Below are 26,180 nucleotides of genomic sequence, written 5' to 3'. Positions count from 1 at the left end.
ACACACAAAGTACTACACTCAAACGTGTAGCTCCTCCCTCCGGGCTATATACACCCCCTGGATGACAATCTAACCAGTTCAATGCTTTGTGTTCCAGGAGGTCACACACACACATGCATTCTCTGATTTTTCATTTTTAAGATTTTTGATTCAAAGATATGGAAGAAAAGCGGGTCCAGTCTGGACTCCTGGCATGTCCCTTCTCACCCCACTGTGTCGGCGGTGCTGTTAAGGTTGACTTTACAAGGCTGGAGCCTTCACATGCCGTGCTCCTTCACCATCCTCTGAGGCTCTGGCTTGAAGTGGGAGCCATCACGGTCCTCTCTGCTTTGCAGGAGACCGGTCTCCATCCGCAGCCCTGTCAGGATCCTGCTGGACGGAGCGTGTAACCCACCCCCCAGGGACATGGCCCTGCGTCTCAAAAGCTAAGTATTGAGACGTTTTTCAGGGGTCCCGGGTATATTTATTGTGGGGAGAGCGTGTCTTTTGACTTTGCTGTGAATTCCGGCCGGTTCTCTGGGTTTTTCCTGAGTGCCTGCTCGTCGGCCGCATGTAAAAATCTAGGCCCCGGCTTCAGTTGCGGCCTAGTTTCGGTTTCATTCCCTCTGCATGTCAGCCTTGCAGGGGAACAGTGCGGCGCCGGCCACCGGCCGATCAGCAGAGGGGAGGACACTCCTCTCTGAGGAGATGTTTCCCTCCCCTGTATCTCTCCTTGGCCCTCCGGATTCCCGCTTTTGGGCTAATCCCCGCCCCCCCTCCTCACTCCAGAGCCATTTTATCAGCGTTCTCACACTGATCGGAGCTGGCTGCTACAGCTGCTGCATCCACTGGGGGTCCGAGCTGTGGAATCCAGAGGGCACACAAAATAAGCGGTCTGGTAAGCCACAACCTCTGGTTGTGGGCTTTATTATACACTCTCAGGGGATCATTCTATAGGAGTGTATTCTTTACTGCAGAGCCTCCACCTCAGCAGCATGTCTGTCACTAGGAGCAAGTCTGCTAAGCTGTACTCTATATGCACTGCATGTAAGCTCATTCTGTCTGAGCCGAGCACGATCCACATTGTGATGCCTGCTCTAACATGGTGGTGCCTCAGCCTGGAGCCTCTTCAGGGGTCCCTCCGGCTGCTCCGGCCCCGGTGGCTGAACCCCCGGCTTGGGTAGCATCTTTTTCCAGAGCTATCTCCCAGTCTTTTGCCGACTCCATGGGACAGCTGTCCCGGACTCTGCTGACCATGCATCAGCCCCCTTTTCAGGGCGTCTCTGCTGCTCCGAGCTGTGGAGAGCTCTCAGAGCATGTTTTAGGACCCCGTCCTCCTAAACGGAGACGCAGGGACCCTTCTCCTTCCTCGTCCCACGGCTCTGATTCACGAGCTGAGGTGCAGGGCGAGGAGGATACTTTTACTGTGGGTTCAGACGCTACCTCTATGTACCCCATTGACTTATCTGAGTTTGATGCGGATGTTTGTGATTTGATTGCATCCATTAACTCCGTACTGAACCTCAATCCACCAGTGTCAGAGGAACAAGCCTCTCTGGTAGAAATACACCAGTTTACCTCTCCTAAGAGAGCTAGGAGTACGTTTTTTAACCACTCCAGTTTTCAGGCCACTGTTTCCAAGCCCAGGGCCTGTCCTGACAAACGCTTTCCAAAGCGTAGTTATGATGACCGTTTTCCCTTTCCACCTGAGGTGGTTAAGGAGTGGGCTCAGTCCCCAAAGGTAGACCCTCCGGTGTCTAGAATCTCAGCCCGGACAGTCGTATCTGTGGCCGATGGCACCTCTCTTAAGGATCCCACTGACCGCCAGGTTGACCTTCTGGCCAAATCTGTATATGAGGCGGCAGGAGCCTCGTTCTCCCCGTCTTTTGCAGCAGTGTGGGCTCTTAAGGCAGTCTCTGCCTCTCTGGCGGAGATACATTCCCTCGCCAGGGACTCTATACCCGAGATGGTTGCCTTAACTTCCCAGACTTCGGCCTTTTCATCCTACGCCATGTCTGCCATTCTAGAGGCTTCTCACCGCACGGCGGTGGCTTCCGCTAATTCTCTCGCGATCCGCAGGATCTTGTGGCTTCGAGAGTGGAAAGCAGACGCTTCTTATAAGAAGTACCTTGATGGGCTCCCCTTTGCTGGGTCCCGGCTGTTCGGTGAACAACTGGATGAAATTATTAAGGAAGCTACTGGCAGGAAGAGTACTTCCTTGCCACAAACTAAAACCAGGAAACCTGTCCAGGACAGGAACCAGTCGAGGTTTCGTTCCTTTCGTTCCTCTAACTGGTCATCCTCTAAGCCCTCAGCTTCGTCCACTACCTCAGCCAAGGATCGTAAACCCAACTGGCGCGCGAAGCTGCGTCCTCAGAAGAACGGAGGAGCCGCTGCCACTAAGGCAGCCTCCTCTTGACTATCTGGCTGCGCCAGCAACGTCCTTGATCGGTGGCAGGCTCTCCCACTTTGGCGACGTGTGGTTTCAACACGTCTCCGATCAGTGGGTGCGGGATATCATCTCCCACGGCTACAGGATAGAATTTTCTTCCAGCCCGCCAAACAGATTTTTTCTGTCCGCTCCCCCCTGCTCCAAAGCCGCCGCCTTCTCACAGGCCGTGGCATTCTTGCAGGCCAACGGGGTAATTGTTCCGGTTCTCGCCCGGGAACGGTTCAGAGGTTTCTACTCAAACCTCTTCCTAGTCCCCAAGAAGGACGGTTCCTTCCGGCCCATCCTGGATCTCAAGCTTCTCAACAAGCATGTTCAGGTGCGGCGCTTTCGCATGGAATCTCTGAGATCGGTCATTGCCTCAATGACCCAAGGAGATTTTCTAGCATCCATCGACATCAGAGATGCCTATCTGCATGTGCCTATTGCGGTTTCACACCAGCGTTGGCTACGCTTTGCAATCGGGGAGGAACATTTCCAATTCGTGGCTCTCCCCTTCGGGTTAGCCACGGCCCCTCGTGTTTTCACCAAGGTCATGGCAGCAGTGGTTGCGGTCCTGCATCTCCAGGAGTTGGCAGTAATCCCCTACCTGGACGACCTTCTAGTCAAGGCCTCATCCAGTGCAGACTGCCAGCGGAGTGTCTCGCTCACTCTCGCCACGCTTGTTCAATTCGGGTGGCTTGTCAATCTGCCCAAGTCCACTCTGACCCCGACCCAGGAACTTGCGTACCTAGGGATGCAATTCGAGACTCTGCCGGCACTTGTGAAGCTGCCCTTAGTCAAACAGCAGTCCCTTCATCTGGCGGTGCGCTCTCTGTTGAAGCCCCGCCGTCATTCCATCAGGCACCTCATGCAGGTGCTGGGTCAGATGGTGGCGTCAATGGAAGCGGTTCCCTTTGCCCAGTTCCATCTGCGTCCCCTGCAGCTGGACATTCTCCGCTGTTGCGACAAGCGGACCTCTTCCTTGCACAGGCTAGTGGCTCTGTCGCCGCAGACCAGGAGCTCTCTTCAGTGGTGGCTTCGGCCCCTCTCTCTGTCACAGGGACGCTCCTTCCTGACTCCGTCCTGGGTGATCCTCACCACGGATGCCAGCCTCTCCGGCTGGGGAGCAGTATTTCTCCACCACCGAGCACAGGGCACTTGGACTCCGTCCGAATCAGCCCTCTCGATCAATGTGCTGGAAATCAGGGCTGTTCTTCTAGCTCTCGTAGCCTTTCACCACCTGTTGGCGGGCAAGCACATCCGAGTCCAGTCAGACAACGCGACAGCGGTTGCCTACATCAATCACCAGGGCGGGACTCGCAGCCGCCTGGCGATGTTGGAGGTTCAACGAATCCTTCAGTGGACGGAGGACTCCAAGTCCACCATATCCGCAGTCCACATCCCAGGCGTAGAAAACTGGGAGGCCGATTATCTCAGCCGTCAAACCGTGGACAGCGGCGAGTGGGCCCTGCATCCGGCAGTGTTCCGGTCAATCTGCCGCAAGTGGGGCACTCCGGAAGTGGATCTAATGGCATCCCGGCACAACAACAAGGTCCAGGTTTACGTGGCTCGCTCCCACGATCCTCAGGCCTTCGCAGCGGACGCGCTGGTTCAAGATTGGTCTCAGTTCCGTCTGGCCTATGTGTTTCCCCCTCTGGCTCTCTTGCCCAGGGTTCTGCGCAAGATCAGAATGGAGGGCCGTCGGGTCATAATCATTGCTCCGGACTGGCCCAGGCGAGCTTGGTACCCAGATCTGCTCCGTCTGTCCGTAGAAATGCCGTGGCATCTCCCGGACCGCCCAGACCTTCTCTCTCAAGGTCCGTTTTTCCGCCAGAATTCTGCGGCTCTCAGATTGACGGCGTGGCTCTTGAGTCCTGGATCCTGACAGCTTCAGGCATTCCTTCTGAGGTTATCTCCACTATGACTCAGGCTCGGAGGTCTTCCTCGGCCAAGATTTACCACAGGACTTGGAAGATTTTCCTGTCCTGGTGTCGCTCTTCCGGCCATGCTCCTTGGCCGTTCTCTTTGCCGACCATTCTGTCCTTTTTACAGTCCGGTCTGCAGCTAGGACTGTCCCTCAATTCCCTTATGGGACAGGTGTCGGCTCTGTTGGTATTATTCCAGCGGCGTATCGCCCGACTGGCTCAGGTGCGCACCTTCATGCAGGGCGCATCTCACATCATTCCTCCTTACCGGCGGCCTTTGGATCCCTGGGATCTTAATCTGGTCCTCACGGCCTTACAGAAACCACCCTTTGAACCTCTTAGGGAGGTTCCTTTGTTTAGACTTTCACAGAAAGTGGTTTTTCTAGTAGCCATAACTTCTCTCAGGAGAGTCTCTGATTTGGCTGCGCTCTCTTCGGAGTCACCTTTTTTGGTGTTTCACCAAGACAAGGTGGTTCTCCGTCCGACTCCGGAGTTTCTCCCTAAGGTGGTGTCTTCTTTCCACCTTAACCAGGACATTTCATTGCCTTCCCTTTGTCCGGCCCCTGTGCATCGCTTTGGGAAGGCGTTGCATACCTTGGATTTGGTGCGGGCGCTCCGAATCTATGTGTCACGCACCGCCGCTTTTAGGCGGTGCACCTCACTTTTTGTGCTAACCACGGGTCAGCGCAAGGGTCTCTTGGCTTCTAAACCGACCCTAGCTCGTTGGATTAGGTCGGCCATCTCTGATGCCTACCAGTGTTCTCAGGTGCCCCCTCCGCCAGGGATTAAGGCGCACTCGACCAGAGCTGTCGGTGCCTCCTGGGCTTTCGGGCACCAGGCTACGGCTCAGCAGGTTTGTCAGGCTGCCACTTGGTCTAGTCTGCACACCTTTTCGAAGCACTACCAAGTGCATGCTCATGCTTCGGCAGATGCGAGCTTGGGCAGACGCATCCTTCAGGCGGCTGTCGCCCATTTGTGAAGTTAGGTTTTGCCTACTTCTCAGTTTTGTTTATTTCCCACCCATGGACTGCTTTGAGACGTCCCATGGTCTGGGTCTCCCATAAGGAACGATGAAGAAAAAGAGAATTTTGTTTACTTTCCGTAAATTCTTTTTCTTATAGTTCCGACATGGGAGACCCAGCACCCTCCCTGTTGCCTGTTGGCAGTTCTTGTTCCGTGTGTTTCACCGGCTGTTGTTGTAGACAGAGGTTCCGGTTTTTCCGAGTTTTACTCTGTCTCTACTTATGGGTGGATGTCCTCCTTCAGCTTTTGCACTGAACTGGTTAGATTGTCATCCAGGGGGTGTATATAGCCCGGAGGGAGGAGCTACACGTTTGAGTGTAGTACTTTGTGTGTCCTCCGGAGGCAGAAGCTATACACCCATGGTCTGGGTCTCCCATGTCGGAACTATAAGAAAAAGAATTTACGGTAAGTAAACAAAATTCTCTTTTTTAGGGTGTATAAAAAAAGAGAATAAATCATGGGATCCCAACGTATTGTTACCCCTCTATAAATCACTTGTAAGTAGTGATGAACGGACTCACAGATAACTGGTACCGGCGGATCCCGGTAATCCGGATCTTAAAATCCAGTTCCCAGCCGGATTCCGGTTCCCATATAAGTCTATGTGGAACAGAAACCAGCGATTAAAAATGTTGGTAGAAGGAATAGGAACAGGCACGCTATACTAACCGAGGCTCCCTCAAAGCTGTACTTGGTCCCGCGGCTGCCCATTTACTTCCGAGGCTGCACATTATCGCTCATCCATATGCACTGCTTTCCCCACCAACCGGTGTCTGTGATTGGTTGCAGTCAGACGTGCCTCCACCCTGAGTGACAGCATGTCTGATGCTTCCAATCACAGACACTACGTGTGTCTATCGTGGTATAAAAATAAATAAATAAAACAATTGGTCTAGGGTCCCTCCATATTATGATACCCAGCACAGATAAAGCCTACGGGTACAGGCTGCAGCCCCCAGCCATGTGCTTAGATTGGCTGTGTATCGCATGCGGCTTTTTTTTTAAATTATATAAATAAATAATTTTAAAAAATTTAACTGACGTGCAGTCCCCCTAATTTTGATACCCAGCCAAGTTAAAGCCTGATGGCTAGAGGCTAGTATTCTCAGACTGGGGAGGCCCAGGAGGCCTATGGTTATTGGGCCGCCACCCAGCCTAAAAATATCAGCCCTTTTAGCCACCCATGATTGTTGCATCCATTAGATGCGAGAAGCCCGGCGCTTTACCCAGCTCTTCCCGATTGCCACCGCATGAGGGCAATCAGGGTAATATAAGAGGTTAATGGCAGCCCACAGCTGCCACTATGCCCTAGATTAGTAATGGGTAGGGACTATGAGTGAAAGTAAATAAACACAAACACCGAAAAAAATCCTTTATTTGGCATTAAATACAAACAAACACCCTCTTTCACCACCCATTTGTGTAATTTATTTTTACTGTACACTATAGACCCATCCAACGGGTCTGTGATTGGTTAAACACACTGTCACACAGGCTGGGGGCATGGCTGACTGTAACCAATCACAGGTGAGCGTGGAAAGCAGTGAATATTCAATGAGGGTTAATTGTCGGCTCTGGAAGTGAATGCCGGACTTGGAAGAGGTGTACTGCCATGACAGATCCTCGTATACGAAGCTGTGGAAAAGAAGCGCAGATAGGGTATTACCCCAATAATGTGGGGTGAGGAGGGGGAAGTAAATACTCACCAGATATAGTTGTGCAAGTCACAACCCCTTTATTCGCATGTATAGCAATGATCCCGGCTGCAGCCACCCGATGGCAGATAACAGAGGAAAATGGGACGGGACGCATGCGCTCTGTTTTAATTTCCCACGGTCTTGAACTTCTGTAACCTGCCGGCTCCTTGGCGCAGGCGCGGTTTCAGTTTTTCTCACGCTATTGAACTCTTGTGAACTGCCGTCAGTATGTGAAGATCTGTAGTGATCTCACATACCGATCCCACTCATGTTACTTTGGTTTTAATTTCACAATATACACAGATTCACTCCTTTTCACAGTCCTTTATGGGTTGCTTCACCCGGACTCTTATATATATTTTTATTCTTTAATAAAATCTTCCCACTTCTTTTTTAAAACAGTTAACTCACACACGCCATGGTGGCTATGGTGTACCCCTCTGGTATTTTCTAATGTTTGCACTATTACAGAATTGGGTTAGTTCTAGCCCCCACACATATGTTTAGTGGGATTCACCTTTAAATTTAATACACTTCGATTTTATTTCACATCACAACCTTTGTTTTATTTTGTGCATATTGGTTTATTTTGGGTTATTTTCTTTATATGATTTTTATATACATACTTCATTGTCTGGTATATGCAAATGCTTTTAATACGTCATGTTTTACTGCAACCTGTTTTTCCTGCTCGTTTTTTAAAAGAGGGATGGTCCTTGTGACGTCAATGTGGCTATTTAATGTATGTCAGTAGGCACAATTTTAGATTTGATGTTTCTTGGTTCTTTACGGTCCTGAGGAAGGGAGCAGAGCTCCTGAAACGCGTAGACCTATGCCAATAAAGATACGTTAATCTTACGGTTCCATAAGTGATCATTGGCGCTGCATTATCACCCTTCTCTTTTTTTCCTATGTTATATGACAGATCCTCGGTAAGTACAGCGCCTGCATTCCTATCTTCCTATTCCTTGTACCACCATTTTTAATCTCTGGATTCTGGTCCCCATAGACTTATATGAGGACCGAATTCCGGACCAGAACCGGATTTAAAAAAAAAGAGAACGGGCCCGCCGGTCCCAGTTTACTGCAAGTCCTATCATCTCTAATAAATACGTGTGGTCAATACAAAGGACTGGCACATCACTTATTCCATCCAAGGACAATACTAAGGACCAGGGGCACTTATTACATATGGAAGAAAGGTGATTCCTGTAGCTAAATAGTTAAGGGTTCTTTACAGTTAGAGCAGCCAGACTGTGGAATGCCCTACCACAAGAGGTAGTAATGGCAGATAATATAACAGCTTTTAAAAAAGGGCTGGATGATTTCCTCAGTACACAAAACATTGTTGGTTATAGAGGATTTAGTGATAAAATGTATAATTGGTGGAAGAAGGTTGAACTTAATTGACCTAGATCTTTTTTCAGCCTAAGTACCGTAACTATGATAAGAGTTATACTAGAATGCTCATATTCACGTGATAGAGTTATTCTGGTTTATGATTTTTGGCTTACTTTATGCAGCATTTTAGTAGTGAAAATATCTTGTTGGAAAAGGCAGAATTTGGTACAATAACTTTCTAATTAAAAGGTCTTTTCTTGTTTACACCCTTCTCTAATTCTTCTTCATTAGAGAGGTGCCAATATTGTAATATGTTTCCATTTAGAAATGAGTTGCAGCTGCTGTAAAGTATCTTGAGATCAACTGCTTTGAGAAAGTTCTGTTTGACGTAGTTATGTTATAAGAGTTCCAATTTTGTATCTGCTTAATATATGTATACTTGATTAGTAACATGTATTTCTAGGGTGTGATAATATACATAAAAACATGCTGTAAAAATGGCTTTTTTTTAAAAAAAGGGATTTCCAGGAACAAAACAAATTATCTGGCTGTTCTTAAAGCGAGTCCTTAAACCCCCATGTTACCTTTTTATGTTTGTTTGTTGTCTGGTCTGGTATTGTTTACATTCTGTAGCTCTCCTTCTATTCTTTCAGACTATATTTGCAAGGAGGCAGAGATGTATCTGTTAGTGAGAGGCAGACCCGGACTACAGTGCAGACCCATGTGGTTTCAAAAGTATCTGAGTGTCGGACCCGGGCCCGGAGTTCTCAAGGAACTCCTGCTAATGATCTGAGTCAGTCACTCAGGTAACACAAAAAAAGAAAGAAAAAATAAAGAAAAAAAAATCAAGCGGCGCTTCATATTTATTGAGCCTGCGACACGGCTGTAACAGCTCCCTTGGCTGCCCATTTACTTTTGGGGGTCGCTCATTATGCTCCTGCATATGCACTGCTTTCCCCGCTCATCGACGTCTGTGATTGGTTGCAGTAGGACGCGCCCCCAGCCTGAGTGACAGCGTGTCTGACGCTTCCAATCACAGACCTTGTCTGCGGGTCTATCTCGTACTGAAAAATTAAACAAAAAAAAAATTGGTGTAGAGTTCCCCCCCCCTATTATGATACCAGCACAGATAAAGCCTACAGCTACAAACTGCATCCCCCAGCCGTGCGCTTATCTTGGCTGTGCATCAAAATAAGAGGAATCGCATGTGGCTTATATATATATGATATATAAGTATATGTGTGTGTGTGTGTGTGCGTGTGTGTGTGTGTGTGTGTGTGTATATATATATATATATATATATATATATATATATATATATATATATATATATATATATATACATGTGTGCTTGTGTATGTATGTATATGTATGCATGTATAGAGATATATATATATATGTATGTGTATGTGTGTATATATATATTTATATATGTGTATGTATGGATGTATGTGTGTATATATATATATGTATATGTATATATGTAGTATATATACATATATATATGTATATATGTGTATATATATATATAGTATATATACTGTGTGTGTATGTATCCCAGCATGTTATTCGGCTGATTGCCCTGGTGCGGTGGCAATCGGGGTAGTAAGGGGTTAATCACAGCCCACAGCTGCCACTAAACCCTAGATTAGTAATGGCAGGCATCTATGAGACCCCCCCATTCCTAATCTGTAAGTTAATGTAAATAAACACAAACAGCAAAAAAAATCCTGTATTTGAAATAAAAGACAAAAAACACCATTTCACCACTTTACCCACAAAACACCCCTGCAGGTCTGACGTAATCCACACGAGGTCCACAATGATTCCAGCTCTGCCACATTACTGAAGGCATAGAGCGCGATCATGGACCATGTCCGAATGGTGTGAGGTTCAGGTAGAGACTGATGCCATTTTGGTGCAGTTTTCAACCAGGAGGTGCAAATCTGGTGCTGAAATGTCTGCACCAGATCTCAGCACCAAATTTGCACTATCCTTGCAGAAACCTGCACCCAAATCTACACCTCCTGGCAAAAAAACCTGCAATACTACCGCATTATACCGCATGCGATAGTGATGTGTTTTTTTAGCTAGCAGGTGCAGATTGGGTGCAGTAATATGGTGTAAATTTTTCATCACAAAATCTGCATCTCTTGGCAAACAAAACAGTCTTCTACAAGGAGATGCAGGTCTGTAAACTCAGAGTTCATTGAGGTCAACTGGGGTCAGGTTACATGCGGTTACAGGTGGAAGACCGTGGGAACCTCCAGCTGTGATCGCAACAAACCTGAGTGATGTCACCACTCATCGCGTCTCAGTTTCTACCTGAACCTCACAGCATTTGGTCATATTCCATGACCACGCGCTGTACCTTCAGTAATGTAGCAGAGCTGGAATTGTCGTGGGACCTAGTGGGGATTACGTCAGACCTGCACGTGTGTTTTGGAGGTTAATAAAGTGGTGAAAGAGGGTGTTTTTTGTCTTTTATTTCAGATAAAGGATTTTTTTGGTGTTTGTGTTTACTTTCACTTACAGATTAGTAATGGAGAGGGATCTCATAGACCCTCTCCATTGCTAATCTAGGGCTTAGTGGTGACTGTGAGCTGCAATTAACCCCTTATTACCCCATTACCACCGCTCCTGGGCAAGCAGGAAGACCCTGGTAAAGTGCTGGGATTTTCACATCTAATGGATGCAATAATCCTGGGCTGCTGCAGGCTGCTATTTTAGGCTGGGGGGCTCCCAATAACAATGGGTCTCCCCAGCCTGAGAATACAAGACCCGAGCTGTCTGGCTTTATCATGGCTGGGTATCAAAATTGGGGGCGAGGGACCGCACGTCGTTTTTATTTAATTATTTATTTAAAAAAAAGCTGCATGGTGTTCCTTATTTGGATGCAGAGCCTTGATAAGCACACAGTTGAGGGCTGTAGCCTGCAGCTGTATGCTTTATCTGTCCTGGGTATCAACATGGGGGGACCCTACGCCAGTTTTTTATTTATTTATTTTTATACCATGATAGAAGAATATAGCATCTGTGATTGGAAGCAATCAGTTGACACGCTGCCACTCAGGGTAGGTGAGTGTCTGACTACAACCAATCACAGATATCGGTGGGCGGGGAAAGCAGTGCATATGCATATGAGCCTAATGAGTTGCCCCGGAAGTGAATGGGCGGCTGTGGGAGCAGGTACAACTGCGCTGGAGCCTCAGTAAGTATAGCGTGCCTGCTCCTGTCCCTTCTACCACCATTTTTAATCTCCAGATTTTGGTCCCCATAGACTTATATGGGACCGGCGTCAGGCCTGATATCCGGGATTAATTCCGGGCTGGAACATGATTTTTTTTTTAAATCTGGTTAGGTCCGCCGGTCCCGGTTATCTGCGAGTTCGCCCATCACTAGTATCTGTCCCATAAGACCCCTTACCACACATTGCCCTCTCCACCTACAAAGTATTATCCTGAGATTTCAAAGCATCTAGATGAATAAATCACTGCCCACATGTTATCTTTCCCTAAGTTTTCTAGTATTGCTATTGAACAGTCTCCTCAGTGACACAGGCTCAGTGCACAGCAAGAGAGAAATGAGTCATTGACAATATTCATTTATTACAATGTAATATAGTACCTTGTGGTGCCTTGCACCAATCTCTGTGGCCAAACTCACTACTTGATAGTCGCTAAGCTCACTATTATTCTCTGTGAGGCCTGCACTGCTTCTGTGGAAGACTCTTTTTCCCAGTTCACCTCCCCAGTCACTCACAACTTGCCAGTATCACAAGCCACACCCCACATGATGTCATCATACAGGGCACACTGCTCAGAGCTGTCTGACTGATCCCCACCCCCTTTATACAAGCTACTGTCTGTTCAAAGCACAGACAGGATCTCTGTACTCTGTGCTTGAATGGACTGCAGGAAGTGGGGATCTAGACGTCCCATGACCACATGTGACAGCTCAGTACCAAAGCAGAATTTTAACACCAGGTAAATTTTGAAGTTTTTTAATTTCTCATAATATTTACAATTCTTTAATAATCTGTGTACCAAGAAAACCCCTTTTAACATTATTTTTGGGATGTTGCTTTATAAACATCTGTAATACAACTTTTTATACAGTGTGTCCACCCATATCCTGCCCACCGCAATTAACATGAGAACGGCGGCAGCTCTAGGCATATAAGTGGTGTCTAGGTATAGCAAAGTAGCCATGCGCTACGTAATGAAACCACCTATAGTGCCACCTGGTGGATAACTTTGTATCACACAGGTAGAAGAAAAGACCGGGTTTATGCCGCGCTGAAAACCACTGATGCGTGTAAATTAAAAGATTTCCTTTTTATTGGATAGTTCCTACGCGTTTCAGAGACATCCGTCTCCTTCCTCAGGAAAAGAAATCAGATGATTTCTTTTCCTGAGGAAGGAGACGGATGTCTCTGAAACGCGTAGGAACTATCCAATAAAAAGGAAATCTTTTAATTTACACGCATCAGTGGTTTTCAGCGCGGCATAAACCCGGTCTTTTCTTCTACCTGTGTGATACAAAATTCCTCTCCCGGGGCTGCAGCTAAACCACCAGGCACTCACAGGCTATCATAAGGGGTTGTGACTGGCACAACCTCACCAGGTGAGTGCTTCTTTGTCTTGTTTGTCCACCCTCATACCGGGTAAGACCCTATTGCGCTTTTTTCCCCTTTACAGTTTTACCTGGTGGATAACAACAGAGTTAACATTTTTATCTTGAAAATGGAACGAGATAGAGAAAAAAGTGAATTACAAAGTTGTAGGGCATCATCAATTCAATACGAATCAACACCTTGCATACAGAAATGCTATGATATGAAACCCATGACCCCCCCAAAACATTGACTGCTGGTCACGCACATGGCGCTCATTTAACTTTGATGCTCAAAGTGGCCACCGTCAGCTGCAATGCACATCTGGACTCTGGACAGCATACTGTATCTTGCTGCACGTTGTGCAATATGGTAGGTGACACGTTTGCACAAGCATCTGTGATACGTCGTCGTAGGTCCTGTAATGTTGGTGGAGGGGTCGTATACACCTGCTGTTTGATGTGACCTCACAGAAAGAAGTCCAATGGGGTCAGGTCAGGTGAGCGTGGAGGCCACTCCATGCAGCCACCATACCCAATGACTTGTAGGAAGGTCTCCATGAGGGATCGCTTCACGTCTGCAGCCTTGTGAGTTTTGCACGTTCTAATCATAGCATTTCTGTATGCAAGGCGTCGATTCGTATTCAATTGATGATGCTACAACTTTGTAATTCCCTTTTTTTCTCTCTCGTTCCATTTTCTAAATAAAAATGCTAACTCCGTTGTTTTCCACCAGGTGGCGCTATAGGTGGTTTCATTGCGTAGCGCATGGCTACTTTACTATACCTAGACACCACTTCTATGCCTATAGCTAGCGCCATTCTTATGTTAATGGCGGTGGACACGATATGGGTGGACACACTGTATAGCAAGCACTACAAAAGGTTTGACATTTAGTGCATGAGCTCCACTTATTTAAGACATACTTCTCGGTGGGGCCACCAGCAATTAGCAATTCATTTATTCTGTAGATAGATGATCACTTGATAAGTTGGGTATTATGTTTTATTGTTTTTTTTGTTTCTTTATTGCCTTTGTATTCCACTTTTGTCACTACATATGCTAAATATTCTAAGATTTTCCAGAATTGTTTTTAGAAAAAACTTTCTTAAACAAGTTGTTTGTCTGCTGTACCAGTTAATTTATGTGATTTTGTTCACCAGGGGGCAATTTCTGTGCTGGTTTTGATTTAAAAGAAGTAGCTAACAACGCAGCCTCTCTGAAGATGGAACTGGATGTCACTAGGGGACCCGGACCCATGGTATGTAAAATAGTAAAAAGGCCATTAAAATTAATCTGAGGAACACATTAAGCAGTTTATGCATATGGTACGTTTCTATCCAGGGACCTTCTAGGATGCAGTTTTCTAAGCCTGTGATTGCGGCTGTAAGCGGGTATTGTGTGGCTGGAGGGCTTGAATTGTCTCTACTAGCAGACCTGCGAGTTGTGGAGAAAAGCGCAACGTTTGGAGTATTCTGCAGACGCTTTGGTGAGTTTCTGAAGTTTAGGAGGTTTTCAGTAGTCCTGTATATTGCAATATCACGCACTAATAAATATTTTTCATATCAACACATTCATAATACCCTGGAATAAACAGTTTTCTATGATTTGGTATTTTTCCTGTAAAAACGCTGGCATGACTCATAAAGGAAGCCTGCGTGTCCTGCTTTACCCGTCACAAGGCATAATTGATGGCATTTCCAGAGTAGATATGCAGGGAGAGCTGTCAGCCACTGTATGGGCAGAAAAACAGGACTTACAGGCCATTTCTATAGAAGGTGGGAAAAGTCTGATCATTGTTAACCAATATTTTCCTTTCTCTGGGTAATGTGTCAAGAAAATATATTTTATTAGTAGAGATGGGCAAGCACTAAAATGCTTGGGTGCTCATTAGTCGACTCAAGCAGGTCAGATGCTCTGAAAGAGCACAACTCGAGTAACTAGTGTAATGGAAGTCAATGATCGGGCCGTTCATCTCTCCACCCAGCCATATACAGAGCATTTCCGGGGGAAGGAGGTTGGAGTTTATTTTTTTTATTTTTTTTCTGTTGACACACTGCATCCAAATCTTGAACTCTAGTGAAAGCCATCAGAGACTGCAAATGGTTCTCCCTGGGACGCCTGCACACATTTAGTGAAGCAAGCCTGTGCGTTGTGGTCGATATTTCACGGATGAAACATCCGAGCACCCGCAATACTTGGCAAGCGACATCAACAATATCAAAGCCAGCGACAGAGCCAATGTCACTATGCATTCTGACTACACAATAATGTACTTTCCTTAGTCTGTTCTGATGTCTACTTACAGGCATTATCACAGAGTAAGAAATGGTTCATAAGACCATATTGCAGCTATATTTTGTAATTTGGCTGCCATTCTGTGGTCCAACACATCATACATGCCTAAGAAAGCTGTTTTTACTTGTCACGAGACCCACAACTGTGCCAGCAACTGTGGATTTAATGTGGAAGAGGAAATATGGCCGCAGTACGAGTGGGGGAACCTGCCCTAATTAGCGACCTCACTCCTCACTGGATGCCAAGAGCTAGAAAAATGAGCTATAGGTAATTAAGGAAAGGGGAGTATTGCATCCTTGCTTTTTTTGCTACCTCCACATAGCTTGGTGCCAATGGAGAAAGGCTAGGCTACTCACATATAGCGGCATACATACACTCTAACCTGGGAGATTATTATAATATATAATACAGACATAAAAGCTGATATTATAACTGCTGACATACATTTGTGTATGGAAATATACGGCACATTCAGTGTTTCACTTCAACCATTTGTATTATGTTTCATGTTGGCCACAATGGGCTGTAATAAGTGTTTACATATTTCTGTCAGATACAGTTTCTTTTTTGTTTGGTCGCATTGTGTCTGTTTATGTTATTTATTTGATGCCGAACATCTGTTACAATGTAGGATGGAGTTCCTTGTTCTTCAACCAAACCTCCCGGTCTACGATAAAAAAAAAAATGGATAAACCTAAATGAAAAAGTTCCACCTATCCAAAACACCTTTTTTAATTTTCCAGATGAGCGGACCAGACGCATCTGGGTGTAGACTCGGTGTATACATTCACCAGCACTCACGTGTGCATTGCAGGGTAACTGGTTGTTGACATTTCTGATAAACTAAAATTAGCGTCTGCACCACCACATGCAAACAGGGAGACTACGTACATGGCTTCTGCTGCTCTATGTTTACAGTCACGCGGTCTGTTTTCAAGCCACACAAGCAAAATGCTGCATTTTTATGTTTTCCCTATTTTAACGACTGTGGTTGACACATCCAGCTTCAGATTTTCCAGAATCAGTGACACGTACTGCCTTCCCTCTGCCCCTTACGTAGAGAAGCATGTGGTTACTGGCCTAACCATATCTCTATCATACACGTCTTTGTGGATTTACAGACTTCTAAATGTCAAAAATTAAACTTTACCTGATGATGTATTGTCTATAAAGAGTAAATATTATCTATAAATAAATATTACATCAAATAGTTACTGAAGGGTCATGGATTTATTTTTTATAGTTTCCATGATCATATGATGGTGTTTTCGGATAGTGCTTGTTTACTTTTGCACTATGATTTGTATTAAAATTTGTAGCTGTTCTTGACATATTAACACCTTTTTTCCTTTTTTTACAGCTGGTTGTCCAGGAGATCGACCACTGCTGCCATCTAGCTTGTAAGCACTGCACTAAAGTTTGCAGGTATTGGGAGCTAACAGTGAGTTCCTGCGATTCTCAGCCAGCTGCAGAGCAGCGCTTAAAGGGAACCTGTCACCACTTTTTTGGCCTATAAGCTGTGGCCACCGCCACCGGGCTCTTATATACAGCATTCTAACATGCTGCATATAAGAGCCCATGCCGGGTGTATAACATAAAAAATATTTTATAATATTTACCTAACGGTCGCGCGGTGAGCCTTATGGGCATCTCTGTTGCCCGGTCACGCCTCTTATGGCCATCTTTGTTCTCCTTCTTTTCTAGCCGCGGTGCATGACGCGTCCGACGTCATACACACTCGCCGGCATTCAGGTCCTGAGCAGGGCAGATCAAAGTATTGTAGTGCGCCTGCGTAGGACCGGCGAGTGTGTATGACATAGCCGCGTCATGCACTAAGGCTTTAGAAAGAGGATGAAGATGGCCGAAAGAGGAGGCGCCGGCACCGGAGAACAAATACGCCCATAAGGCCCACCGTGCGACCGTTAGGTAAGCATTATAAAGTGTTTTTTATGTTATACCCCCGGCATGGGCTCTTATATACAGCATGTTAGAATGCTGTATATAAGAGCCTGGTGGTGCTGGCTGCAGCTTATACACCAAAAAAGTGGTGACAGGTTCCCTTTAAAAGAAAAGAGCTTGTGAGCACTTCACATGTTTTTACACCGCTGCCAGAAAGCAGTAGTGGTCAGTTTCCTAGCTAACAAGATGTAAAACAATGTTAATACCTCAAGAAAAACTTTATAAAATGTAATAAAATGTGCTTGTTGTGTTCAAGTCCTCTTCAACAATATCCATCTATGAAGATGGGATAAATATTTAAGTGTTACTTTTCCTCTAGAAAGAATAAAAAAAAAAAACAGGCTACATTACAAGTGGAGGCAATATAAAATATTTTGATTTGTATACATTTTTAACATGTAAGCCTATGAGCATGGTACCGTATCCCACTGCAGTGACACATGTGAAATCACATGTATAAGTTGCAAATTGTACTGAACTCTCTCTCAGAAGCAACATTCAAATACAATAAGATTGGACAGAAGCCTTGATTTGATTAAAGGAAATCTGTCTCTAGGTTTTTGCTACGCCATGTAAGAGCAGCAGTTCCGTCAATATACAGTGTACACAGATAGCTACTGATCAATGGTGGGAGTTGAGTTACACAGAGCAGCAGGACTAGATGGCATGAGACAGCTAGTCCTGTAGTGATAATCTCCTCCTGATAAAGCACTGATTATAACAGCCTAGAAACTTATAGCCTAGAAAGTGTCTGAGAGGCAATCTGGTGCCTCTTAGTTATTCAGCTAGAGTCGGGCGTCTGCTGTTTTTTGTTCACTGCTCATCAGTCCAGCAGAAGTTAATTCCTGCAGGCTTGTGAACTGTTGCTTAGAGTTCAGGTTGCTAATGACCACTCACAGCCACCTCCACCCTTTATAAGGTGCTGGATCCGGTTCCTCATCGCCGATTACTGTATATCTCCCGCGATTCCGATCTTTAGCGCATGATACAGTTTTTGGTGATCAGTTGTATGATATCTTGTGTGGTGTGAAAATATCCCTGTTGTTAGTTTATTTCCTCTCTGTATCTTATTTCTTCCTGTGTACGTGTTGTCTCTCCCCTGTGTCTGTTTGCACTGTATTTGTGTTTTGGTTCACCCCTGTCTCTGTTATTTCAGGGGTTTATTACTTCAGTTACGGCCCTCCCCAGGGGTGGGGGAGAGGGGTTATTAGACCGGGGTATGGACATGAGTTAGGGTCACGCTTGCGGTCCAGACCTTGCCACCACAGGGCATACCTCTGGGATAAGGGACAGCGCAGGGTCCCCATTCTGAGGGCCAGTCTAGGTGCCCCTGCTAAGTTACTCATCACTCACATGACAGTAAGTGACACATCCTTGGAATCAGGGTCTCAGTTCCTACCTTATGCTGCTCTCAGATTACATAACAAAAACCTACTGAAACATTCCCTTTTAAAGTTGTTTTTTTTTCTTCTCTAAAGCACCATTTCACTTTAGAGAAACCATAGTTTTACCCTTGGCCAATATTAGTAGTACCAGTACTAACTGCCAAGCACAGGGAGAAACATGCACTGGGTGGGCTTCATCTGTGGCTTTTCTTTCGCCTGCTCAGACTGACAGGCTTCTCCATTTTTAAGTATGAACATGCTGGTGTCTCCTTTATTGTCTGTTAGAGACTTATTTATTTTTTCATACAAATCTCCCATATTTTGACATTTTCGTTCTCTAGATGGTGGGTAAAGTAGTTCAGATGAAAATCTTGGTCTGGCTTTAGCACGTCATGGAATCTCCTTTTAAAAGTACAACTGCATTCAACTTTTGACACACCCTTACACACCCCATAAATGCATTTAGCAAACATTTCTAATATAACAGCACTGCTTTGCATTACCCAAATATTCCTTTTGCTATTTCAAATCCCAGCAATGGTTGCCTTATATAACTAGAATAGTAATGAAAACAATGTGTTCACTTACATGAAGAATTTCTTTCAAATTTCTTTCTCTCTACTTGCTATATTAGTGCTCCAGCTCACATTGTGTTAGTACAATATAGATAATGCTGTTAAGTTTTGCGTTTTATATAAAATATCTGTTATATAATAATTGAAAAGATATACTTTTCAAATTTACTCATGAAGAATAATAGGTCTTTATGTAGTGCTGTGTGAGATTGATAATAGATATATAACTCTATAGCTATGAGATTCAGTGAAATTGCTTCTCTTCAGCTACAATGTGACCGATACCCAATCATTAAAGGGAAGTGATCAAAACATTATATGTACACTGTGTGCAGAATTATTAGGCAAGTTGTATTTTAGATGATTTTTTTATTATCGATCAACAACTATGTTCTCAATCAACCCAAAAGACTCATAAATATCAAAGCTTAATATTTTTGGAAGTTGGAGTGGGTTTTTTTTAGATTTGGCTTTTTTAGGAGGATATCGGTTTGTGCAGATAACTATTACTGTGCAGATTTATTAGGCAACTTAATAAAATCCAAATCTATTCCCATTTCACTTGTTTATTTTCACCAGGTAAACCACTATAACTGCTCAAAATTTAGAAATAAACAATTCTGACATGCAAAAACAAAACCCCCCAAAAATAGTGACCAATATAGCCACCTTTCTTTATGATGACACTCAACAGCCTACCATCCATAGATTCTGCCAGTTGCTTGATCTGTTTACAATCAACATTGCGTGCAGCAGCCACCACAGCCTCCCAGACACTGTTCCGAGAGGTGTACTGTTTTCCCTCCCTGTAGATCTTACATTTTATGAGAGACCACAGGTTCTCTATGGGGTTCAGATCAGGTGAACAAGGGGACCTTGTCATTATTTTCTCATCTTTTAGACCTTTACTGGCCAGCCACGCTGTGGAGTACTTGGATGCATGTGATGTAGCATTGCCCTGCATGAAAATCATGTTTTTCTTGAACGATACCGACTTCTTCCTGTACCACTGCTTGAAGAGGTTGTCTTCCAAAAACTGGTAGTAGGTTTGGGACTTGGGCTTCACTCCATCCTTAACCCGAAAAGGTCTCACAAGTTCATCTTTGATGATACCAGCCCATATCATTACCCAGAGGCATATCTAGGGGGGGCTGGCGGGGCATCTGCCCCGGGCGCAGCTCTCGGGGCACAGTCAGGCTCCCTGATGCAGCGCTCTGAGAGTCTCCCCTGCGGCTGTGTGTTACCGCCCTCTGTAGTGGGAGCCGGCTATTCTCTGAGTCCAGTAGTCAAGCTGACAGCCGGAGTCAGGGAAAGTGTGGTGCGCGGCTCCCTGTGATCATTTGCATGGCCGGCAGTAGGTTTGTGCGACCTGTGCAGTGCAGTGACACAGGGCTGGCAGATATCACTGGGGAGGGGGGGGGATCTCCCCCTGCCTCTGCCTCCTGCACGTTCCCCTGTCAGATTGCAGATGATGGGGGAGGGGCCCGCACGGTAGTGCTGCACAGTGCCATGTGCTCAGCCTGTCACCCTCCCGTCCTGTGCACTCAGGCCTGTATGCTCGGCTCTAGCACCGCAGAGGAGACAGAAGAGGAGAATCAAACCAGCGCTGATTGGCCACACATTAACCCCTTAGTGTCCGGCTGCTGCCTCTATCTTAGGCCTAAGACACATATCCGTGCCGCCGGTACGTGTTTGGCAGTTTTTTCACGTACCGGCGGCACGGAGACATGTGGACCTATGTTTTCATTATTGTATGGACACACGTAAGTATTTTGGAACGGAACGTGTGTCCGTTCTGTACTTGCGTGCATCCGTGATTTTTTCACGCTGACATGTCCACGTATTCTCTGGCAGCACGGGTGTCACACGGCCCGCACCCGTACCACATGGATGTAGTGTGGATGCGGTTCCGTGTGACATGCGCCGGAGAACACGTGTCATTAATTTAAAAATAAAAAAAAACACATACTCACCTCCACCAGCCCTGCAGAATCTTCCGCTGCAAAATGTTCCTGCTGGCCGCCGCTCGTTATGAGCGTGTTATAGAGGTGGGCGTGCTGTCACAGGCGCTAATCTCCACCCCTCCGCTCGGCCGAAAGCAGCGTCAGCAGGGAGTGGGCGGGGCTGGAGCTGAAGATCAGAACCCTGGACAGCAGTGCGGACCACGTGAGTATGCAAATTACCGGTTCTCCGTGTGTTATCGCGGTTAGCACACGGAGAACACACGTGGACCGCACGTACCCGAGACACGTACTTACCACACGCAACACGCAGGGAAAATACGTGTCTCGCGGCACGTGCGTGTTTTTAACGGATGTGTGTTGGAGGTCTTACAGGAGGAGGTCGCGTTAGTCAGGAAATTGTGCTGCACCTGAGCTTACAGGGGCAACTAAGCAGCAGGTATTAATATCTGAGCTAAGTGTGTTAATGTCTAATATATATCACCATATATCTAATGCATTAGTGACTTCAATGTTCAGTGTATGTGTGCTGTATAGAAGGTGTGAGTGCTGTATAGAAGGTGTGAGTGTCAGTACTGTATACATAAAGTGAGTGCTGTGTATGGCTTGTGTGAGTGCTGTGTATGGCTTGTGTGAGTGCTGTATATGGCGTGTGTGAATGCTGTATACAGGGTGAGTGGTGTATACAGCGTGTCGCGTGTGTGAGTGCTGTGTAAGGTGTGTGAGTGCTGTATACAGTATGGGAGTGATGTATACGGTATGCGAGTGCTGTATACAGCGTGTCGCATGTGAGTGCTGTGTACGGCGTGTGAGTGCTGTATACAGCATGTCACGTGTGTGAGTGCTGTATACGATATGTGAGTGATGTATACGATATGTGAGTGCTGTGTACAGCGTGTCGCATTTCAGTGCTGTGTACACAGTGTGAGTGCTGTATACGGTAAGTGAGTGCTGTAAACAGCGTGTCACATGTGTGACTGCTGTGTACAGGGTGGACTGCTGTGTACGGCATACAGTATGTCCAATGCATGTGTACTGTATATGGCCAGTGTGTCGTGTGCAGAATACAATATAACCAGTGTGTCAAGACTGTGTGCAGTATACGCCCATTGTGTGAGTACAATGTGCTGTATACTGCCAGTGTGTCAGAGTTGTGTGCGGTATATAGCCAGTGTGTCATGGCTGTGTACAGTATACGGTCAGTGTGTCATGGCTGTGTGCGGTATACAGCCAGTGTGTCTGATCGGCTGGGATCCGGCACCTGGCACTCTCACCAATTGGCTGTTTTTAAGGGAACCTGTCAGGGGCAATATGCACTCAGGACCATGAGCAGTTCTGGGTGCATATTGCTAATCCCTGCCTAACAGTCCCTGTATACACTAGCATAGATAAAGGGATCTATAGAAAAAGTATTTCTAAAGATCTTATATCGTATGCTAATGAGTGAGGGGACTAGTCCCCCTGGGCATTACTTCCCTTGCTAGTCAGCCTCATTAGCATGTTAATAGGCCCCTATGGGCCCCTTTGGGGCTAACATGCTAATGAATATGCAGCATTACAGGATAATCTCACTCACCTCTCCGCTGCCATCGCCGCCTGACGCTGGATTTTGGCTCAGTTCGTATGACCCCGGAGTTTCTGTGATGTGCACTACTTCAGTTTGAAGCCACGACATGTACACCCGGCTTCATAGTTCACATGACTAAAACTCCGGGGTCATGCACACTGAGCCGAAATCCAGCATCAGGTGGTGATGGCAGCATAGCATACAATAAAACATCTTTAGAAATACTTTTTCTAAAGCTCTCTTTATCTATTCTAGTGTATACGGGGACGGTTAGGCAGGGATTAGCAATATACACCCAGAACTGCTTGTGGTTCTGGTCCATATTGCACCTGACAGGTTCCCTTTAAATATCGACGACAGCAGCAGATGGCTAGAAGGCTCACTTCCAGATCTGCTAAGTCTTCTGATAGTGGCCGCGGCCAGGTACTGTGGATCTGTTCCCATGCTAATCAATGAGGCGGATGTGCGGTACTTGGCTTAATTATGCTCACATGACCCTCCACTCTTGCCACTGGCATGGGAGGATCCTGAAAGTGTGCAGAGCATGCTTTGTGAGAATTCAGAAGCCTGCAGTCACCTAGAGTGATTGCAGACTTTCATCATAAAAAATTAAAATTAAGCTTTGTAGCCCAATGCTAGCAACGTATAATATACTCACTGTCAGGATTCAGCTCCGCTCGCTGTTTCCAGCAGTCATTACATTGCCGCACCACTCATATGCAAGTCTCATATTTAGTCATGTGGCAATTAGTGTCTCTTTCTACTTCTGTTTTTCCAGATTAAGAGAGTTAGGCTGAAGCCACATGGGGATTACTGTAAGTCCTTGCATGACACTCAGCACACGCTCGCAGCACAGCGGGAACCGAGGGTCATGCGACTGTGGTCCGATCGTATGAACAGACCACAGCTGCAGTGGGGAGGGCCGGCGCTGCGGAGGGGAGGGCCGGAATTTTTCTCCCTCACTCCTCCATTGCCAGCTGATGCGAGAATCGCACAGCAGTCGCGTTACACCGGTGTACTGCGAGTGCAGTGCGATGTTTCTCTCGCCCCATAGACTTGTATGGGTGTGAGTGAAATAGGCTCGCATTACACTACAGCATGCTGCGATTGTTTTCTCGGTCCGATTAGTGCTGAGAAAACAATTACTTATGGGAGCGGGCACATAGAGTAATGTTGGTCCAAGTAGAATGCGATTTCTTTATCGTTCCTTTGGGAGACCCAGACCATGGGTGTTTAGCTTCTGCCTCCGGAGGACACACAAAGTACTACACTTAAAAGTGTAGCTCCTCCCTCTGAGCTTATACACCCCCTGGTGAGCCAGTCCCAGCCAGTTTATCGCTTTGTGTTCAGGAGGCATACATCCACACATGCATTCTCATATGATTTTTTGTTTTTTGGAAAGAGATTGAAGAAATGTCCCTTCTCACCCCACTGTGTCGGCGGTGTTGTTAAGGTTGATTTCCAAGGCTGGAGCCTTACATGCCGTGCTCCTTCACCATCCCTCCTGGGCTCTGGCTTGAAGTGGGAGCCAGCACGGTCTCCATGCCTGGCAGGACACCGGTCTCCATCCACAGCCCCTTGAGGATCCTGTTGGACCGGAGCACTCATCCCCAGGGACCTGGCCCTGCGTCTCAGCAGCTAAGTACCTGAGACGTTTATGTGGGGGGTCCCTGTTCTTTATTGTATGGGGAGAGTATGCTGTATATGTTTATTTTGACATTTCCGGCGGGTTCTCTAGCTTTCGCCCGAGAACCGCGCCGATGGTGCCTGCGCGTCTGCCTCGCCGCTTAAATTTAGGCCCCGGCTTTTCCGGAGGCCTAGTTGCTGTTAACTTCCCTCGCATGTCACTCATGCAAGAGGGACAGGCACGGCTCCTCCCGGCGGCCGTTCTGCACAGGGGAGGGAAACTCCCCACTGCTGGGGCGTGTCTCCTCTCCTGCATGTCTATGGCCCTCCAGTTCCCGCTCCCCTACAGGAACGCCCCCTAGTCCCGCCCCCTCTCTTTGCTCCGGCGGTCATTTCTCAGGCAGAGTTCACTCTGCGCTGGGCCTGTCTGCACTCTGCATCCCTGCTGAGGTGCTGTGCATTGGGGGTCCGGGCTTCGGGATCTGGAGGGCACACAACACCGCTCCAGCGGTCTGGTAAGCCACAGCCGGTCTCTGGTTGTGCACCTCTGTATATTCTCCCTGGGGTTCATTCTCTTGCAAAGCCCCCACTCCAGCAGCATGTCTCACACAAGGAGCAAGGCTCCAAAGCTTTATTCTGTATGCACTACATGTAAGCTCCTGCTGCCTGAGCCGAGCACCTGTCCACATTGTGATGTTTGCTCTAACTTTGCGGTGCCACAGCCTGGAGTCTCACCCCCAGTGGTCTCTCAGGCTGCTTCTGCACCTGTGGCTGAACCCCCGGCCTGGGTAGAGTCCTTTTCTAGGTCCATATCCCAGTCATTTGCTGAGTCCATGGGACTTTTGTCCAGGACTTTGATGAATATACAGTTAGGTCCAGAAATATTTGGACAGTGACACAATTTTCGCGAGTTGGGCTCTGCATGCCACCACATTGGATTTGAAATGAAATCTCTACAACAGAATTCAAGTGCAGATTGTAATGTTTAATTTGAAGGTTTGAACAAAAATATCTGATAGAAATTGTAGGAATTGTACACATTTCTTTACAAACACTCCACATTTTAGGAGGTCAAAAGTATTTGGACAAATAAACCAAACCCAAACAAAATATTTTTATTTTCAATATTTTGTTGCGAATCCTTTGGAAGCAATCACTGCCTTAGGTCTGGAACCCATGGACATCACCAAACGCTGGGTTTCCTCCTTCTTAATGCTTTGCCAGGCCTTTACAGCCGCAGCCTTCAGGTCTTGCTTGTTTGTGGGTCTTTCCGTCTTAAGTCTGGATTTGAGCAAGTGAAATGCATGCTCAATTGGGTTAAGATCTGGTGATTGACTTGGCCATTGCAGAATGTTCCACTTTTTTGCACTCATGAACTCCTGGGTAGCTTTGGCTGTATGCTTGGGGTCATTGTCCATCTGTACTATGAAGCGCCGTCCGATCAACTTTGCGGCATTTGGCTGAATCTGGGCTGAAAGTATATCCCGGTACACTTCAGAATTCATCCGGCTACTCTTGTCTGCTGTTATGTCATCAATAAACACAAGTGACCCAGTGCCATTGAAAGCCATGCATGCCCATGCCATCACGTTGCCTCCACCATGTTTTACAGAGGATGTGGTGTGCCTTGGATCATGTGCCATTCCCTTTCTTCTCCAAACTTTTTTCTTCCCATCATTCTGGTACAGGTTGATCTTGGTCTCATCTGTCCATAGAATACTTTTCCAGAACTGAGCTGGCTTCATGAGGTGTTTTTCAGCAAATTTAACTCTGGCCTGTCTATTTTTGGAATTGATGAA

The 26,180-nt window shown here is 46.4% G+C and overlaps 1 protein-coding gene across 3 annotated transcripts in view; it reads left to right on the top strand.

Moving 5' to 3' along the window:
* LOC142244256 (enoyl-CoA hydratase EchA19-like) overlaps positions 1 to 26,180 on the top strand; it is a 167,559-nt gene that overhangs the window by 85,945 nt on the left and 55,434 nt on the right. For all 3 annotated transcript variants that reach the window (XM_075316458.1, XM_075316461.1, XM_075316460.1), the window contains 2 exons: positions 14,174 to 14,271; positions 14,355 to 14,499. In XM_075316458.1, coding sequence (XP_075172573.1) covers positions 14,174 to 14,271; positions 14,355 to 14,499 — 243 coding nt within the window. The remainder of the gene's footprint in view (positions 1 to 14,173; positions 14,272 to 14,354; positions 14,500 to 26,180) is intronic.

The sequence above is a fragment of the Anomaloglossus baeobatrachus genome, chromosome 6 (genome assembly GCF_048569485.1).
Source record: "Anomaloglossus baeobatrachus isolate aAnoBae1 chromosome 6, aAnoBae1.hap1, whole genome shotgun sequence".
Classification (NCBI taxonomy): Eukaryota; Metazoa; Chordata; class Amphibia; order Anura; family Aromobatidae; genus Anomaloglossus; species Anomaloglossus baeobatrachus.
Note: the sequence above shows the minus strand (reverse complement) of the source record. Positions and strands in the feature narration are given on the sequence as shown.